The sequence below is a fragment of the Salvelinus namaycush genome, chromosome 37, assembly GCF_016432855.1.
Source record: "Salvelinus namaycush isolate Seneca chromosome 37, SaNama_1.0, whole genome shotgun sequence".
In the NCBI taxonomy this organism is placed as follows: Eukaryota; Metazoa; Chordata; class Actinopteri; order Salmoniformes; family Salmonidae; genus Salvelinus; species Salvelinus namaycush.
The window spans coordinates 1,278,846-1,298,678 of NC_052343.1; the positions used below are offsets into that span (position 1 = coordinate 1,278,846).

General features: G+C 43.9%; 1 protein-coding gene across 1 annotated transcript; it reads left to right on the forward strand.

Moving 5' to 3' along the window:
- Positions 1–387: 387 nt before the first annotated feature.
- Positions 388–17,853, forward strand: LOC120031567 (delta-type opioid receptor-like). The gene is made up of 3 exons (XM_038977376.1): positions 388–623; positions 16,878–17,233; positions 17,324–17,853. The coding sequence occupies exons 1-3, from the start codon at positions 388–390 to the stop codon at positions 17,851–17,853; spliced, it is 1,122 nt and encodes a 373-aa protein (XP_038833304.1).
- Positions 17,854–19,833: the final 1,980 nt, after the last annotated feature.

Consider the following 19,833-nt stretch of genomic DNA (forward strand, 5'->3'; position numbering starts at 1 on the left):
TAGCTATTAGGGTAGGCTATCATGCAGGCTGTCGTCTCGATGCCCATTTACATGCGCATTAGGCTAATGTCAATTATAAAATTAGAGAGCAATTTAAGAGCAACGCACACCTACCCATGTCTTGCTTCGCACCAGTGCGTTCTCGCCAAGGGAAGTAGACTGCACTTGCCCCCGCCGTCACCACCCCGTTGCATTGCGCGTACCTCGTACAGGGATAGGATCGGATACCTGTCTTTCAGAACATCTTTCCTCGTCTGCTCTCGTGCGCTCAACAAAATCTGCATTTGGGGAGTCCGCAGGCATCTGCACTACAGGAAAGGAAAAGACATCACTGACTTTGACTATAACGAAGTTTTATCTACTAGGCTAATATTGCACCTGAATATGATGGAGTTTCCTACCCTGTCCGCGGCTGATTTAGCCGACCTGTATTCTGTGATCACTTTCAATGCCACATTGCCTGAGGATTCTACAGGGCTGCCATCAAGAGACAATGACACCGAGAAGGGTTCATCGAAGGACACCACAAGTATTATAATCGCAGTATCTATAACTGCGCTCTACTCTGTTATATGCATTGTTGGACTGCTTGGAAACATCCTCGTTATGTATGGAGTGGTGAGGTAAGAAAGCCTATCTACTGTAGCTCTTTTGGTGACCCTAATGGAAATAATGAATACAAGCAGTCTTATGTCCGTTTTCTACTGTAAAGTGATTGAATTTTAATGTTGAATATCACCACAAGTGAACTGATATAGTTTATTATATAATCAGAGGCATTTGCATCCTCCAGCTAACTCACATTATTATTACGGATAGGCTATGTAGTGCCGCAGGTGCATAGTGAGAAAAGGAGACAACAAACCCACGCCACTCATGCCCTACCATCCACCAAGCTCTAGCATCAAGCAGTTAAATTGCAGTAGTGGAAAAAGTACTCAATTGTCATATTTGAATAAAAGTAAAGATATCTTAATAGAAAATGACTTAAGTGAAAGTGAGTCACCCAGTAAAATACTACTTGAGTAAAAGTCTAAAAGTATCATTTTTTTAATTTACTTAAAGTACAGTGGTGGAAAAAGTACTCAACTGTCATACTGGTTTAGAAGTAGCAAGTAAAAATAAATGTGGTACATCAAATTCCTTATATTAAGCAAACCAGATGCAACAATTCACTTATTTAAATTTATGGACAGCCCACTCAGCACACTCAGACATAATTTACAAGCACAGTGATTGAGTTTAGTGAGTCCACCAGATCAGAGGCAGTTGGGATGACAATGCATTCTATTAATAGTTGTGTGAATTGGACCATATTGCTGTCCTACCTGAGCATTCGAAATACAACAAGTACTTTTGGCTGCCAGGGAAATTCTATGGGAGTAAAAAAAAAAGTTTTATAGGAATAAATACCCCAAATAACTAGTACTTTAAATTAGTTTTTACTTTGTTACTTTACACCACTGCAAAATTGTAAAGCGCTTCCTGGCTATAAGTGACAAAGACATGTAGGAACGATTTAAATTAATTACATTCACATAAACATTTATAAGAAATTCACAAGCAAAAACAGTCTAAGTCTTGTCAATCTCATCATAAATGTTTAAAACATAATGTAGCAAACTAAACTCATGTTGCTTTTATGTGATGCTTATTACATGCTTGGCTGTCTTATTATATTGTGAAGATATTGTGAATTGTTGCAGAATATTATGTCAAATTGCAAAATGTGAACTGTGATTTTCACGGCAGCTATGATACATTAGCCTATGAAGCTGGAACTGTACTCTCTATAGACCTCAGCTCTGATTTGAGGTATTGACTTCTCTTCTGGCTGCACTAGGGCCTTAGATCAACGAATAAACGGTACCCAAGATCTAATCACCAAATTCAAGACTGTTGAGATAAGATAACTTGGCTGAGATAAGATGGAGTTTTCTGGTTAGGTCAGAGGAGGCAATTAATCAGTGTATCAGTGTGATGACATGGGCTGAGTCAGAAAAAAACTATAATTACGAACTGTTTAATCCTTGCTTCCTCCACCCCTCTCAAAGCTCACTGGAGGAGAAGGTCCTCCAATGCATGTTAAGAGGAATCGAGGAAACAAGGATGGAGGAACGAGGAAGCAAGGATTTGACGGCTAGTAACGTTTTCAGACACAGCCCATGTCTCGATCCCCCTCCCACCAGTAGTGTGTATTCATGGATGCCAAGGGAAGCCAGCCTTCCCCAAAAAATATTTACCAATAATTTTTTTTTTAAACATACTAAATTATTGATCATTCATCTCTCTGTGTTTCATAAATGCATCTCACCGGAGAAAGCATTTGAGCGAACGAAACAGCGCCCCTCTGTCTCAGTATGTGTAGCTTATCTATCAGATGTTGTCTGGTCAGAAAGCGTCTGACATTGTTGCTGCCCGTAACATTGAATAATAATAACAATTCAGCATTGAGCTAAACAGAGTAACCTCAGTTGTGAATTGTCACGGCGCACCAAATAAAAGTGTCAAGGGAAGCCAGTTTGGATTTGGCTTCAGACCAAACATCAGAGTACGTAGCTGAACACTGTATGCTGGAAACACTCAGTTTGTTATTTTAACTAAAACATAACCTGTAATGAACACGATGGGAGACAGAGAGCTGGTTTCAAGCGCAGGTCGCAGCAGGTGTTTATTTGTCAAGGACCACAGGAGGAGGCAGGTTGCTGGGTCCAGGGGCAGGCAGAAGGTCATTCCTGGGTTAGAGGAAGCGGAGTCAAATAGATGGGATAAGGAATCAGCCTTCACATTGTTTCTTGCCAGGCAGATTGGTGAAGTTGAATCGGGTGAAGAAGAGTGCCCAGCGAGCGTGTCTGGGGTTGAGCATCTTAGCACTTCTTAAGCACTCCAAATTGCAGTGGTCGGTAAGGACAAGGAATGGGTGATGAGCTCCCTCTAACCAGTGGTGCCACTCTTCAATAGCCAGCTTAATGGCGAGGAACTCTCGGTTCCCGACATCATAGTTCCTCTCAGTGGGTGACAGTTTCTTGGAAAAGCACCACATCGGTGTAATTTGGGAGGTGTCCATACCCGCTGAGAGAGAAGCGCTCCGAGGCCAACCTTGGATGCATCAACCTCCAGAACAAAATTAAGGGTAGGATCTGGCTGCCTAAGGATGGGTGCAGAGGTGAAAAGGCGTTTCAAGGTCTCAAATGCCGTAAGGGCGGTGTCAGTCCATTGGAGGGCACGGGTTTTTTGACTGGTGAGAGCTGAGAGAGGAGCGGTTGTGCTGCTGCAGTTTTGGATGAACCGGCGGTAGTAGTTGGAAAATCCTAGGAAACGTTGTAGTTCCTTTACGGTGGTAGGTTTGGGCCAGTTAAGCACGGCCGTGACTTTGCCTTCTTCCATGTTGACCCCTCCTGATGTCAACACGAAACCTAGGAAGGTTACCGTGGTAATGTGAAATGCGCTCTTCTCAGCCTTGACATAAAGATGGTGGTCCTGTAGCCGTTGGATGACTTGTTGCACATGCTGTACGTGTTCTGCAATCGAGTGAGAGTAGATCAAGATGTCGTCAATGTACACGATGAGGAACTGGTTGATCAAGTCTTGGAAAACTTAAGATTGCAGGATCATTGGTGAGACCGTAGGCCATAACCAGGTATTCGTAGTGACCCCTAGCGGTGATGAATGCCGTCTTCCACTCATTCCCACTTCGGATACAGACCAGGTTGTAAGCACTACGTAGGTCCAGTTTGGAGTAGATGGTAGCCTGTCCAACTTGTTCTAGTGCGGCTGAAATCAGAGGGAAGCTATTCTTGATGGTAAGGTCATTGAGGGGTTGGTCATCTGTGCAGGGACAGAGACTACCATCCTTTTTTTCACAAAAAAGATACTGGAAGCAGCCGAGACGTGAATGGACGGATGAATCCCATGTCGAGGGCCTCTTCTATATAGGTGTCCATAGCCTCATTCTCTGGGATTGACAAGGGGTTGATCTGACCCTTAGGGGGCGATGCCTCAGGAAGGAGGTCGATTGCGCAGTCCTCCGGGCGATGAGGGGGCAGAATGGACGCCTTTCTTGCTGAAGACACTCAGGAACTGGGCATATACAGGTGGGATGTGGGTTGGAATGGCAGACTCCAATCCTTCTATAGAGGTGGCTCGACAGGGTAGATTGAAGCAGTTCTTAAACAGGTGGGAGATCATGACAGAAGTTCCCCTTGCCGCCAGGCAATGGCAGGGTTGTGAAGGACTGAGGATGGGGGGGTTCTTTAGGCGAAGAAAAAACCACTAACTGAATAACCTCAGAGTGAAGGAAGCCAATCTGAAGGGTGAAAGTGTCGGTCATGCGAGTCACAAGACCAGTTCTGAGAGGTTGTCCGTCCAGCGCATTAATCCTAAAGGGAGGATTAACAGGGATTAGTTTGACTCTTACTCTTAACTGTTGTGCCAATTGTTTGTCAATAAAATTACCTGCAGCCCCCCCAAGTCCACTAGTCCCTCCACAAACTGAGTGACCCCATTAGCAGAAATAAGAGCAGGGATACCAAACTGCCTTTTGGTAATATTCAAAAACGTAGAGGTGCTTACCTGTGCGGAAGTGGAGGGGTTGTGGTCACCCCTTCGTGGGAGGCGAACCGGACAGCTATTGAGTAGGTGGTTACTCTCTCCACAATAGAGGCACATAACCTCCAATGTCTTGCATGGGTTTGGGGCTATTAGACCGTGGTGGACGACAGAAGGGAGTGGAAGACTCGCAGGCCATGGGTGACTGTATAGGTCTGCTATCCACCAGTAGGTTGCCAATGGATTTGGACATCCGGATGTATTGGTTTAGGTCCGTTAAATCACCTCTGCAGGCCAGTTCGGTCTGTAACTCCCGATTAAGACCTCTCCGGTAGACTGTAAGGAGAGCTGGTTCACTCCATCCACTGCTGGCAGCCATGGTGCAGAACTCAAGGGCATACTCAGTGATGGATCGACGGCCCTGTCGCAGCTCACATAACAGGTCCCCGATGTGACGACCTGAAACTGAATGGTCGAACACCAAGAGGGCGTGGAAACGTGATTCAGAGGACAGATCAGAACTTTGAGCGGCCCACAGGGCTGCAACCCAATCCAGAGCTTTGCGTGTGAGTAGGGAGATGACGAAGTCCACCCTGTCTTTGTCAGAGGTGGAGTTAGCAGGGTGATGGTGGATGTACAGGTTACATTGTATGAGAAATCCTTGACATTTCCCTGGGGAGCCGTCGTATTTATTAGGCATGGATATGGGGGGAGATGAACGAGAGGAGGCTGTGGCACCTGATATTGATGAGGCAGGAATGGACTGGCGAAGGAGGTTGCAGAGTTCATCGATTCGTTCCTCCTGTCGGGCTGGACATAGCTGCAGCGCCGCTGAATCCATCTGTCGTTTTTGGGTGAGGTATTCTGTAATGAACACGATGGGAGATAGAGAGCTGGTTTCAAGCGCAGGGCGCAGCAGGTGTTTATTGTCAAGGACAACAGGAGGTAGCTGGGTCCAGGGGCAGGCAGAAGGTCATACACAGGGGGTCCAAAAAGGCAACAGTACAGGCAGGGAAAAGGCTAGTACCGTTGTCCGGGAGATCAGGCAATAGGTTGATAACAGGAAATCCGATAGGCTAAAGTACAGGCAGGGAATAGGCAAAAGGCGTCGTTAGTGAGGCAGGCAAAAACTATCATACACGGGAGGATGAACTAACAGGGAGGAACCCAGCACTCCGAATAGTAGTTTGTCACAAAACAAACAATACCTCACAATGATGGGGTGCAAAGAACTGAACTAAACAGTGTGTGATAATGACATACAGGTGTGTGAACAGGTGATCAGAATTCAGGTGATTGGGATCTGGAGAGTGAGCTGCGTTCAGGGGATCTATGTGTTTTAGAGTGTGAGCTGGAAAGTGGGCTGGAATGTGAGCTGCGTTCAGGGGATCTACGTGTTTGAGAGTGTGAGTTGGAAGCAGAAGTTACATAACCAATCTTTGTTAAACATAAATACCAAACTTGTTTTTGCATGGATTCTGCGAAGCGTTTAGATTTTAACAGCTAGGACTGCTATTTTTTGTCTCAGAATCTTGCTTAGCTGACAGGTTAAAGTGTGCGTGAAAGAGCTAATCTAACCTAACGAATTGCTTGAAATGTGAGAGTGGGAGGATATCCTTGTCCTTCTCACCAGCCGTGAGAAATGTGACTGTTCCTGTTGCAAAAACAATGTCCTATCCCGGAGCTGGAGTAAATTACATTACATTACTAAGCTGCTCCTGAATGTACTACGCCAGGACATGGACATCGATTCTATCGTAGTCCATGTGGGTTCTAATGACATTATGAAAGGCAGCTCTGAACAGTTGAATTTGGATTTCAAAGAGCTGATTGACTTTCTGCTAGACACTAATAAAAGATCCATCACATCTGGCCCTGTGCCCTCTGAATTGTGGCATTGAAGGGTTTAGCAGGATTCTTTCTCTTCACAACTGGCTATGTGATTATTGCAGCTCATCAATGGGTGTAACTTTTGTTGACAATTTCGATACCTTTTGGAAACAAAACACGTTTTACAAGGAGGATGGGATCCACCCATATCATTTGGGTTCCTGGGTCCTTTCACATCATTATAAGCCTGTGTTGAGACAATTACTTATCAATGACCCAAGCCCAGCTCAGTTAATCCATACCATGGATCCATACCTGTGTCGCTGAGTCATCATAATGCTTTAGCAAATGTACATTATACCAGGGGCATTGGTAGACACAATCAAAGTAACCTAATTTATGTCCCTCTAACTGCCCTGAATGCCTTTGCTGATCCTACAGCTATTGTATGCAGCAATCATGTGCATATGAACCAGATTTATGCTATTAGCACTGAGTCAGTGTGCCCTAGTAGGAAGTCCACTGTGTGCACCTCACCATCCATGAACATAAATAACATGAGAATAACTACTTCTGCTAAGCTTCCCTGTAAAGCAATGAAAACAAGGTAGCATCCCAGAAAAGTGCTCAAATAGCCCACGCTAACATATGTAGCTTAAGAAACAAGGTTCATGAAATTAATAACTTGCTAGTAACAGATGACATTCATATTCTGACTATCTCTGAAACTCACTTCGACAATAGCTTTGATAAAGTGGTAGCAATACAAGGTTATAACATTTACAGAAAATACAAATTGCTGTTTATATTCAGAACCACATTCCTGTAAAGATTAGAGGGGATCTCATGTTAAATACTGTTGAAGTAATATGGCTACAGGTTCATCTGCCTCACCTAAAGCACATTCTGGTGGGAAGCTGCTATAGATCACCAAGTGTTAACAGTCAGTATCTGGATAGCATGTGTGAAATGCTTGATAATGTATGTAATATCTGTCACGCCTGCTCCCGCTCCCCTCGAGCGCCAGGCTCCCAAGCATTGCGCACTCCTGCCACCATCATTACGCACACCAGCCACCCCCCGCCACGCGCATCAGCGATTATTGGACTCATCTGGACTCAATCATCTCTGTCATTACCTTCGCTATGTCTCTGTGGTTCCCTGCTCTGTTTCCTGTTTCTGTATTAATGTTCGTATGTCTTTGTATACCCGTGTACTGACGCTGTTCCTGTCCTGTTACCTGTATGTTCCCCATTCAATTTTAAACTCCCCGGACCTGCTTCTCATCTCCAGCGTCGGTCCTTACAATATCAACAGAGAGATATACTTTCTTGGTGATTTAAATATTGACTGACTTTCATCAAACGGCCACTCAAGAAAAAGCTGCAAACTGTAAGTAGTGCCTGCAATCTGGTTCAGGTTATCAGTCAACCTACCAGGGTAGTTAAAAATAGCACAGGAATGAAATCATCAACATGTATTGATCACATCTTTACTAATGCTGCAGAAATTTGTTTGAAAGCAGTATCCAGGTCCATTGGATGTAGTGATCACAATATAGTAGCCATATCTAGGAAAACCAAAGTTCCAAAGGTTGGGTCTAATATAGTGTATAATTTTAAAAAATCTATATTCAACCTTTATTTAACTAGACAAGTCAGTTAAGAATAAATTCTTATTTACAATGATGGCCTACTCCTGCCAAACCCAGACAACGCTGGGCCAATTATGCGCCGCCCAATCACTGCTGGATGTGACGCAGCCTGAATTCGAACCAGGGACTGCAGTGACGCCTCTTGCACTGAGATGCAGTGCCTTAGACCGCTGCGTCACTCGAGACCCCTAAAAGTTGTTGATGTAAAGCATATTTATTGGTCCATGGTGTGTAATGAGGACCAAACAGAAGTGGCACTTGACACATTTATGAAATGTCTTATCCCAGTTACTAATAAGCATGCACCCATTTAAGAAAATGACTGTAAAACTGTTATGGATTGATGAGGATTTTAAAAATGGTGTGGTTGAGAGGGATGATGCAAAAGGAATGGCAAATAAGTCTGGCTGCACAACTGATTGGCAAACGTACTGCAAATTGAGAAATCATGTGACTAAACTGAATAAAAAGAAGAAGAAACTACACCATGAAACAAAGATAAATGACATAAAGCATGATAGTAAAAAGCTTTGGAGCACCTTCAATGACATTTTGGGGAAAAAGGTTCACTCCATCATTCATTGAATCAGATGGCTCATTCATCACAAAAGCCACTGATATTGCCAACTACTTTAATGATTTTTTTAATTTGCAAGATTAGCAAACTTAGGCATGACATGCCAGCAGCAAATGCTGACACTACACATCCAAGTATATCTGACCAAATTATGAAAGACAAGCATTGTAATTTTGAATTCCGTAAAGTGCGTGTGGTGAAGGTAGAAAAATGATTGTTGTCAACAACAATGACAAGCCACCGGGATCTGACAACTTGGATGGAAAATTACTGAGGATAATAGAGGACAATATTGCCACTCCTATTTGCCATATCTTCAATTTAAGCCTACTAGAAAGTGTGTGCCCTCAGGCCTGGAGGGAAGCAAAAGTAATTCCGCTACGTAAGAATAGTAAAGCCCCCTTTCCTGGCTCAAATAGCCAACCAATCAGCCTTTTACCAACCCTTAGTAAACTTTTGGAAAAAATTGTGTTTGACCAGATACAATGACATTTACAAGTACAGCCCGTACGGCAGTTTTTATTGTTCTTTGAACTCACAACGATACAAGAGTGCTCTATTATCCAATATCTGGATCAATTGTGCTATTTTGTTCGTTTTTTGTGTTTTGTGTAACTTATTTATTTGTTTTGTGTAACTTATTTGTTAACATACTGTGTACATAATGTTGCTGCTACCGCCTCTTATGATTGAAAATAACTTCTGGACATCAGAACAGCAATTACTCACCGCGGACTGGAAGAAACGTTTTCCTTTAACGAGTCCGACGAGAAGCATATCCTGCTTTCACGGGAACAGGCCCAGATCCCCGCCTTTTGCATGAAGAAAAGGCACAGGAAAAGGTGCTGCAGATCAAGCAGCCTTCTGAGAATCCGTAGGCAAGCGAGTAAACTCCCACTGCCATCTGTTCTTCTTGCCAACGTGCAATCATTGGAAAATAAAATTGATGATCTATGATTAAGATTATCCTACCAACGGGACATTAAAAACTGTTACATCTTATGTTTCACCAAGATGTGGCTGAACGACAATACGGACAATATAGAGAGACGCTACCTCTGGTAAGACGATATTTGTCTATTTTACAATAACAGCTGGTGCTCAATGTCTAATATTAAAGAAGTCTCGAGGTATTGCTTACCTGAGGTAGAGTACCTTATGATAAGCTGTAGACCACACTATCTACCAAGAAAGTTCTCATCTATATTATTTGTAGCAGTCTATTTACCACCACAGAGCGAAGCTGGCACTAAGACCGCTCTCAACCAACTCTATAAGGCCATAAGCACAGAAGAAAATACTCACCCAGAAGCGGCGCTTCTAGCGGCCAGGGACTTTAATGCAGGCAAACTTAAATCAGTTTTACCTAATTTTGCCAGCATGTCACTTGCAACCAGAGAAAAAAATCCTAAACGACCTTTACTTCACACACAGAGATGCATACAAAGCTCTCCCCCGCTCTCCATTTGTAAAATATGACCATAATTCTATCCTCCTGATTCCTGCTTACAAGCAAGAACTAAAGCAGGAAGTACCAGTGACTCGCTCAATACGGAAGTGGTAAGATGACGCAGATGCTACACTACAAGACTGTTTTTCTAGCACAGACTGGAATGTGTTCCGGGACTCATCCAATGGCATTGAGGAGTACACCACCTCAGTCATCGGCTTCATCAATAAGTGCATCGACGACGTCGTCCCCACAGTGACTGTACGTACAGTGGTTCCTCCTTTAAAAGTTGTGTCATACTGCAGCACACCTTGCGTGCTGCCGCAGCATTCTGTGGCACATCATTTAATTGTCTTTTTTTTATTTTTATTTTTTTACTGCAAGTTATTGCTAGTTTGACCACCAGACGGCATCTTTGAGAAGCATTTGATAGTATTCCGTATGGGCATTACCTGAGAATTTAAAACCTTTTTTGTAATAACATTAATATTTGGGATTGATTTTAAGAAATTTGGCTTAATTAATTTGATTAATATTATGGTGTTTCTATTCAGAGAAAAATTAAAAATTAAACTCTCAGGGTTTCCGTTAGGATGGAATGGAAAATATGGAACTGTACAACATGGGAGTAGGCTACAGGATTGGAGGATTCTAAATTGTTTGCCTTAACAACTTTGTTCCAATATTTCTGTAAATCAGTGATATTTATTCCCATAGTAATTCATTATGGATCCATAACTAAATCAACATCTGCATTTTGAAAGAGTATTTTTTTAATCATTATTTTATTAACAAAATGTGTTTATTTGTTTATTAGGCTACTGTGCAGTCTACAATACATACTGTAGTAAACATAGGAAAGTCCCCAAATCCTTACATAAGGGAGAGCATACCATGTCTGTACTACAGAATGTGGAGCAAAACCCCGTTGGGGAGGAAGGAGTAGGCTGTCCTTGTAAATAAGAATTTGTTCTTAACTGATTCCATATGTGTTATTTCATAGTTGTGATGTCTTCACTATTATTCTACAATGTAGAATAAATCCTGGAATGAAATCCTGAAATGAGTAGGTGTGTCCAAACTTTTGACTAGTACTTGCTGGAACGGACAATATGGCGCTGTACAACGTGGTAGTCGGCAGTACAGTACTGGGCTATTTAGCTAAAGAATCCCTGTGTCGTGCGGACGAGAGACCGGAGTTCAAATTCCCATACGGGGAGGAAGGAGTAGGCTTGTCTCAGAGTACCCATGCTTGTCTCAGAGCAGCGCAAAATGGTGCTAAAATAGATGTAGGCTTTTGCTTCTAACTTCAATAATATTCTTTATATTCTTCTAACAAATATTTGTTTCAAGGACGTGACTCTCCGCAAATAATTACATTTAGAGGATTGGAGGACTAAATTAATATCTAAGGGGCATTTTCCGTTAGAGATTCTCAGATATTCTCACAGATTCTAAGGAGCTTTTATATAATTCTAAATTAATTAATAATAATAATCGCATTGTTTAAAAAGTAATGATATTTTGGAGATTTCGTTTTCATTTAACCTAGAGTGAGCGAGAAAAAGGCCATTCTTGAACATGGGGTGAGACATTCTCACTAATTTGTAAATAAAGCCAGTTTGTTATTTAGAATAATTTATTTCAGGAGAAACCTAAGAGATTATTTAGCAGACATCACTTGCTTATATTCAGTCAACACATATCTTAAGAATATCATGGAACATTTGAACATTTTCATTTCTCCATGCTTGTCTTAGAGCAGCGCAAAACTTGCTGAAATAGACGTCCGCAGCGGAAAAGCTATGTATTCTGTGCCAACTTTGTGGTATCCTTTCGGTTACACATCCTTGGAATAGCAGAACAGCATAAAGGTCCGGGCAGTCCTTGCTGTGCCTGGTGAGCAGTTGGTCAAGTTCTGTTGTCAGAAGAGGAATGGAAATGTCAGGGTGAACCTGCCACGTATGTTGACTCTGCCTGTCAGAGATGGAGTTCCAGAGCTCACAGGTGTGCCTGGCATGGACTGTGACTCCATCTCGTTCCTCGCCCTTTTCAACTCGTGAGTGAGTCAATGATTCCAATGATTAGTCTTACAAACAAAGAACTTTGCATCCTGCAGGCCCAGGCATGGATCAAAGCTGGCGAGACATTCAATAACATCATCTTCACAGATGAATCAACCGTGGCCCTTGAGCAATTTGCTCAAAATTGCTACAGAAAAAAAAGTTAGAAGATTAACGAAAGCATAAAGATGTTGATGAAGAAATGCTGTTTTGAGTTAGAAATGTAACAGTTTAGAGTACTTAAGCATCGAATACATTGCAAGTTGAGGGATTTTCACAACAGTAGCCGGGCTATAAAAAGTCTATTGTCCTGCTAATAGGAAACATTTGCATGATGGGCTACATTCTTTATTGTAACCACAATGTCACACATAATTGGTATCTACCTCTCCAATTACTTTTAGAGTTTGGGATTTACAAATGTGCGCTTTTAATTATTAGTTACATTGTTTTAGTTCGAAGGTGCAGACTTTTTTTCTTTAAATTATTGTTTTATGTAGGATGCTACATTGTTGACCAGTTGCAATTGTAAGTAGGCCTAATAAAAAAAATCCTACTTCTATTAGGCTGTTAAGCCTCATAGCCTACCTCAGCCAGTTAGGTTATTTTATATAGATCTAAGCTCCGAAGAAATAGACTCCAATTAAGCCCTCTTGTTGTTTGTAAAGTCAAATTAAAATGAAGATTATTGTTGATATGAATTGCTCGACTGGTGCAGGTTTTCTCCATCTGTTGGTGTGCAACACTTGCATAACAAGTTAGCTATATTTTCAGCACCAGCCACTGTTCACCTCCTATTGATTGCGCTGCGGTTGCCGCCAGTTAAAAAAAAATTGAACCTTTATTTAACAAGGCAAGTCAGGTAAGAACAAATTCTTATTTATAATGAAGGCCTACCCCGGCCAAACCCGGATGACGCTGGGCCAATTGTGTGCTGCCCTATGCCACTCCCAATCACGGTCGGATGTGATACAGCCTGAATTCGAACCAGGGACTGTACACCGCTGCACCACTCGGGAGCCTTGACATACATATATATACACTGCTCAAAAAAATAAAGGGAACACTTAAACAACACAATGTAACTCCAAGTCAATCACACTTCTGTGAAATCAAACTGTCCACTTTGGAAGCAACACTGATTGACAATAATTCTCACATGCTGTTGTGCAAATGGAATAGACAAAAGGTGGAAATTATAGGCAATTAGCAAGACACCCCCAATAAAGGAGTGGTTCTGCAGGTGGTGACCACAGACCACTTCTCAGTTCCTATGCTTCCTGGCTGATGTTTTGGTCACTTTTGAATGCCGGCGGTGCTTTCACTCTAGTGGTAGCATGAGACGGAGTCTACAACCCACACAAGTGGCTCAGGTAGTGCAGCTCATCCAGGATGGCACATCAATGCGAGCTGTGGCAAGAAGGTTTGCTGTGTCTGTCAGCGTAGTGTCCAGAGCATGGAGGCGCTACCAGGAGACAGGCCAGTACATCAGGAGACGTGGAGGAGGCCGTAGGAGGGCAACAACCCAGCAGCAGGACCGCTACCTCCGCCTTTGTGCAAGGAGGATTAGGAGGAGCACTGCCAGAGCCCTGCAAAATGACCTCCAGCAGGCCACAAATGTGCATGTGTCTGCTCAAACGGTCAGAAACAGACTCCATGAGGGTGGTATGAGGGCCCGACGTCCACAGGTGGGGGTTGTGCTTACAGCCCAACACCGTGCAGGACGTTTGGCATTTGCCAGAGAACACCAAGATTGGCAAATTCGCCACTGGCGCCCTGTGCTCTTCACAGATGAAAGCAGGTTCACACGCACATGTGACAGACGTGACAGAGTCTGGAGACGCCGTGGAGAACTTTCTGCTGCCTGCAACATCCTCCAGCATGACCAGTTTGGCGGTGGGTCAGTCATGGTGTGGGGTGGCATTTCTTTGGGGGGGGCGCACAGCCCTCCATGTGCTCGCCAGAGGTAGCCTGACTGCCATTAGGTACCGAGATGAGATCCTCAGACCCCTTGTGAGACCATATGCTGGTGCGGTTGGCCCTGGGTTCTTTCTAATGCAAGACAATGCTAGACCTCATGTGGCTGGAGTGTGTTAGCAGTTCCTGCAAGAGGAAGGCATTGATGCCATGGACTGGCCCGCCCGTTCCCCAGACCTGAATCCAATTGAGCACATCTGGGACATCATGTCTCGCTCCATCCACCAACGCCACGTTGCACCACAGACTGTCCAGGAGTTGGCGGATGCTTTAGTCCAGGTCTGGGAGGAGATCCCTCAGGAGACCATCCGCCACCTCATCAGGAGCATGCCCAGGCGTTGTAGGGAGGTCATACAGGCACGTGGAGGCCACACACACTACTGAGCCTCATTTTGACTTGTTTTAAGGAAATTACATCAAAGTTGGATCAGCCTGTAGTGTGGTTTTCCACTTTAATTTTGAGTGTGACTCCAAATCCAGACCTCCATGGGTTGATAAATTTGATTTCCATTGATAATTTTTGTGTGATTTTGTAGTCAGCACATTCAACTATGTAAAGAAAAAAGTATTTAATAAGAATGTTTCATTCATTCAGATCTAGGATGTGTTATTTTAGTGTTCCCTTTATTTTTTTGAGCAGTATATATATATATATATATATATATATATACAAAAAAAAATCTGAACATTAACCGTGTGTAGGTAGATACGTGTGTAGGTAGATACGTGGAAAGATAGATAGAAATGATTTGTTGCAAGTTGGGGAGGGGTTCACACCTAGCTCGGCTATTAGACAATTCTTTAGTAAAGGTTGAATAGTCTATTGTTCAGCTAATAGCCCATCCTGCTACACTTGTGAAAAACGAATAATAATACTTTTTAATACTTTTTTATATGTTAAAGATTCCAATTAATAAAGTGTTTTTAGCCACAATCGGCCCAACCCCAATTGATACATTTGGGCATAGTCGATAGCGTGCTGGACTTCGGGCTAGAATGTTGAGGGTTTCAAACCTGCTCCCTGCTTGATTCATTACATTATTACACCGGTCTCTGAGCAAATAGCCTGGATTGTTACTCCCATCTCGTCCCTCGCTCTCTTCCACGCGTCATTCAGCACGCTTGTGGGCGTGCTGGCAGGATGTACTGTTTTTTATTCTGTATATATGAATTACAAATCAGCCTTTAAACAGGTCAACATTCACAAAGCCGCTGGGACAGACAGATTAAAGGACATGTACTCAACTGACCCATAGCACTCACGTCTGTAGCCATGAAGTGCTTTGAAAGGCTGGTCATGGCTCAGATCAACAGCATCCTCCCAGACACCCTAGACCCACTCTAATTTGCATACCGCCCCAACAGATCCACAGATGATGCAATCTCAATCACACTCCACACTGCCCTTTCTCACCTAGACAAAAGGAACACCTATGTGAGACTGCTGTTCATTGACTACAGCTCAGCGTTCAACACCATAGTGCCCACAAAGCTCATCACTAAGCTAAGGACTCTGAGACTTAACACCTCCCTCTACAACTGGATCCTGGACTTCCTGATGGGCCGCCCCCAGGTGGTAAGAGTAGGCAACAACACGTCTGCCACACTGATCCTTAACACTGGTGCCCCTCAGGGGTGTGTACGACTGCATGGCCAAACACGACTCCAACACCATCATTAAGTTTGCTGACGACACAATAGTGGTAGGCCTGATCACCGACAACGATGAGACGGCCTATAGAGAGGAGGTCAGAGAACTGGCAGTGTGGTGCCAGGACAACAACCTCTCCCTCGATGTGAGCAAGACAAAGGATCTGATCATGGACTACAGGAAAAGCCAGGCCAAACACACCCCCATTAACATCGACGGGGCTGTAGCAGAGCAGGTTGAGTTTCAAGTTCCTTGGTGTCCACATCACCAACGAACTATCATGGTCCAAACATACCAAGACAGTCGTGAAGAGGGCATGACAAAACCTTTTCTCCTTCAGGAGACTGAGGGAGAAATGGGTCCCCAGTTCCTCAAAAGGTTATACAGCTGCACCATCGAGAGCATCCTGACAGGTTGCATCACCAGCTGGTATGGAAGCTGCTCAACATCTGACCATAAGGCGCTACAGAGGGTAGTGTGAACGGCCCAGTTCATCACTGGGGCCAAGCTTTCTGCCATCCAGGACCTATATAATAGGAGGTGTCAGAGGAAAGCCCATAAAATTGTCAGACTCCAGTCACCCAAGTTATTTTCTCTACCGCACAGCAAGCAGTACCGGAACGTACCAAAAGGCTAGGACCAAAAGGCTCCTCAACAGCTTCTACCCCCAATCCACAAGACTGCTGAACAATTAATAAAATTGCCACCGGACAATTTACATTGAGCCCCCCCTCCTTTTTGTACACTGCTGCTACTCGCTGTTTATTATCAATGCATTGTCACTTCACCCCCACCTACATGTACAAATTACCTCAACTAACCTGTACCCTCGCACACTGACTTGGTACTGGTGCCCCCTGTATATAGCCTAGTTATTCTTATTCTTATTGTGTTACTTTTTATTTTAGTCTACTTGGTAAATATTTTCTTAACTCTTCTTGAACTGCACTGTTGGTTAAGGGCTTGTAATTAAGCATTTCACTGTAAAATCTACACTTGTTGTATTCGGCGCATGTGACAAATAAAGTTTGATTTGAATTACTCCTCAGTGCAATACAGATACCTTGCCTTCTGAGATCTGTAGTATTTGACAAGCTAATAAACAGCATTGCCCTCTCTCTGTCCAGATACACCAAAATGAAGACAGCCACTAACATCTACATCTTCAACTTGGCCCTGGCCGATGCTTTGGCAACCAGCACTCTGCCCTTCCAGAGTGCCAAGTACCTGATGAACACCTGGCCCTTCGGCGAGTTCCTGTGTAAAGTGATCCTCGCCGTTGACTACTACAACATGTTCACCAGTATCTTCACCCTGACCATGATGAGCGTGGACCGCTACATCGCTGTGTGCCACCCGGTCAGAGCCCTGGACTTTAGAACGTCCGCCAAGGCCAAGATGATCAACGTGTGCATCTGGATTCTCTCCTCTGCCATCGGAGTGCCCATCATGGTCATGGCGGTTACCAAGGTGACAGACAAAGGTGAGCAGTCCATATGAGCTGTACCGTATGTGCTGCAGACACCAACATCCACATATCCATATGCTAACCATTTGATTGTTTATCACTCAGGCAATACAGGGTGCATGCTGCAGTTCCCTCAGCCAGACTGGTACTGGGACATGGTGACTAAGATCTGCGTGTTCGTATTTGCCTTCGTGGTGCCAGTCCTGGTCATCACCATCTGCTACGGCCTGATGATTCTCCGCCTGAAGAATGTCCGGCTGCTCTCCGGATCCAAGGAGAAAGATCGGAATATGCGGCGCATTACCCACATGGTCCTGGTGGTGGTGGCGGTCTTCATAATTTGCTGGACGCCCATCCACATCTTTATCATCCTCAGGACCATGGTGCAGATCAACAGCACGAACCCCTATGTGATCGCCAGCTGGCACCTGTGCATCGCCCTGGGCTACATGAACAGCAGCCTCAACCCCCTGCTCTATGCCTTCCTGGACGGGAACTTCAAGAGGTGCTTCAGGGATTTCTGCCTGCCTTTCCGCTCCAACATGGACCAGAGTAGCTTCTCCAGAGCCCGCAACTCCACGCGAGAGCCCACCACCGCGTGTCCCCCGAGAGTGTTGGTGAGGAAGCCTGTATGACTAGGCATGGAGCAGTGTCCTGGAGACTCCCGCTCACGGACAGTCCAGGCCGACTTACAGACTGATGTCACACAGTTCTCCACAGATGTCTGACAGTAGCTCTGGCTTTAGACTTACAGCACAAAACCCACTGCAACATTTGCATAGGGTGTGATGTCACATTTTTGGGCCTATCCAGACAAAAACTAGATTTACTCTTCCTCTAACCTAACATAGCAGGCATAAACTCCCACATCTGGGTTTCAGTGGAAAGGAATCTACAGTGGCTTGCGAAAGTATTCATCCTCCTTGGCATTTTTCCAGTTTCTTTGCCTTACAACCTGGAAATAAAATAGATTTTTGGGGGGTTTGTATCATTTGATTTACAAACATGCCTACCACTTTGAAGATGCAAAATATGTGTTATTGTGAAACAAACAAGAAGTAAGACAGACAAAAAAAAAGAAAACTTGAGCGTGCATAACTATTCACCCTCCCAAAGTCAATACTTTGTAGAGCAACCTTTTGCAGCAATTACAGCTGCAAGTCTCTTGGGGTATGTCTCTATAAGCTTGGCACATCTAGCCACTGGGATTTTTGCCCATTCTTCAAGGCAAAACTGCTCCAGCTCCTTTAAGTTGGATGGTTTCCGCTGGTGTACAGGAATCTTTATGTCATACCACAGATTCTAAATTGGATTGAGGTCTGGGCTTTGACTAGGCCATTCTAAGACATTTAAATGTTTCCCCTTAAACCACTCGAGTGTTGCTTTAGCAGTATGCTTAGGGTCATTGTCCTGCTGGAAGGTGAACCTCCGGTCCAGTCACAAAAACCTGAAACAGGTTTCCCTCAAGAATTTCACTGTATTTAGCGCCATCCGTCATTCCTTCAATTCTGACCAGTTTCCCAGTCCCTGCCGATGAAAAACATCCCCACAGCATGATGCTGCTACCATCATGCTTCACGGTGGGGATGGAGTTCTTGAGGTGATGAGAGGTGTTGGGTTTGCACCAGACATAGTGTTTTCCTTGATGGCCAAAAAGCTCAATTTTAGTCTCAACTGACCAGAGTACCTTCTTCCATATGTTTGGGGAGTCTCCCACATGCCTTTGGCGAACACCAAAGCTTATTTGCTTATTTTTTTCTTCAAGCAATGGCTTTTTTCTGGCCACTCTTCCGTAAGCCCAGCTCTGTGGAGTGAACGACTTAAAGTGGTCCTATGGCCAGATACTCCAATCTCCGCTATGGAGCTTTGCAGCTCCTTCAGGATTATCGTTGGTCTCTTTGTTGCCTCTGATAAATGCCCTCCTTGCCTGGTCTGTGAGTTTTTGGTGGGCAGCCCTCTCTTGGCAGGTTTGTTGTGGTGCCATATTCTTTCCATTTATTAAGAATGGATTTAATGGTGCTTCGTGGGATGTTCAAAGTTTCAGATATTTTTTTATAACCCAGCCCTGATCTGTACTTCTCCACAATGTTATCCCTGACCTGTTTGGAGAGCTCCTTGGTCTTTATGGTGCCGCTTGCTTGGTGGTGCCGCTTGCTTAGTGGTGTTGCAGACCCTGGAGCCTTTCAGAACAGGTGTGTGTATATATACTGAGATCATGTGACACTTAGATTGCACACAGGTGGACTTTATTTGACTTCTGAAGGTAATTGGTTGCACCAGATCTTATTTAGGGGCTTCATAGCAAAGGGGCGAATACATATGCACGCACCACCTTTCTGTTTTTTATTTTTTTGAATTTTTTTAAACAAGTCATTTTTTTCATTTCACTTTACCAATTTGGACTATTTTGTGTACGTCCATTACATGAAATCCAAATAAAATTCAATTTAAATTACTGGTTGTAATGCAACAAAATAGGAAATACTTTTGCAAGGCACTGTAGGTTGAAATAGCTGTATCCCTGAAAACCCAGATACATCCGGTTGTTGCATCGGCCAGGGCCAAAAATCTGTCATTCTGCCCCTGAGCAAGGCAGTTAACCCACTGTTTCCCGG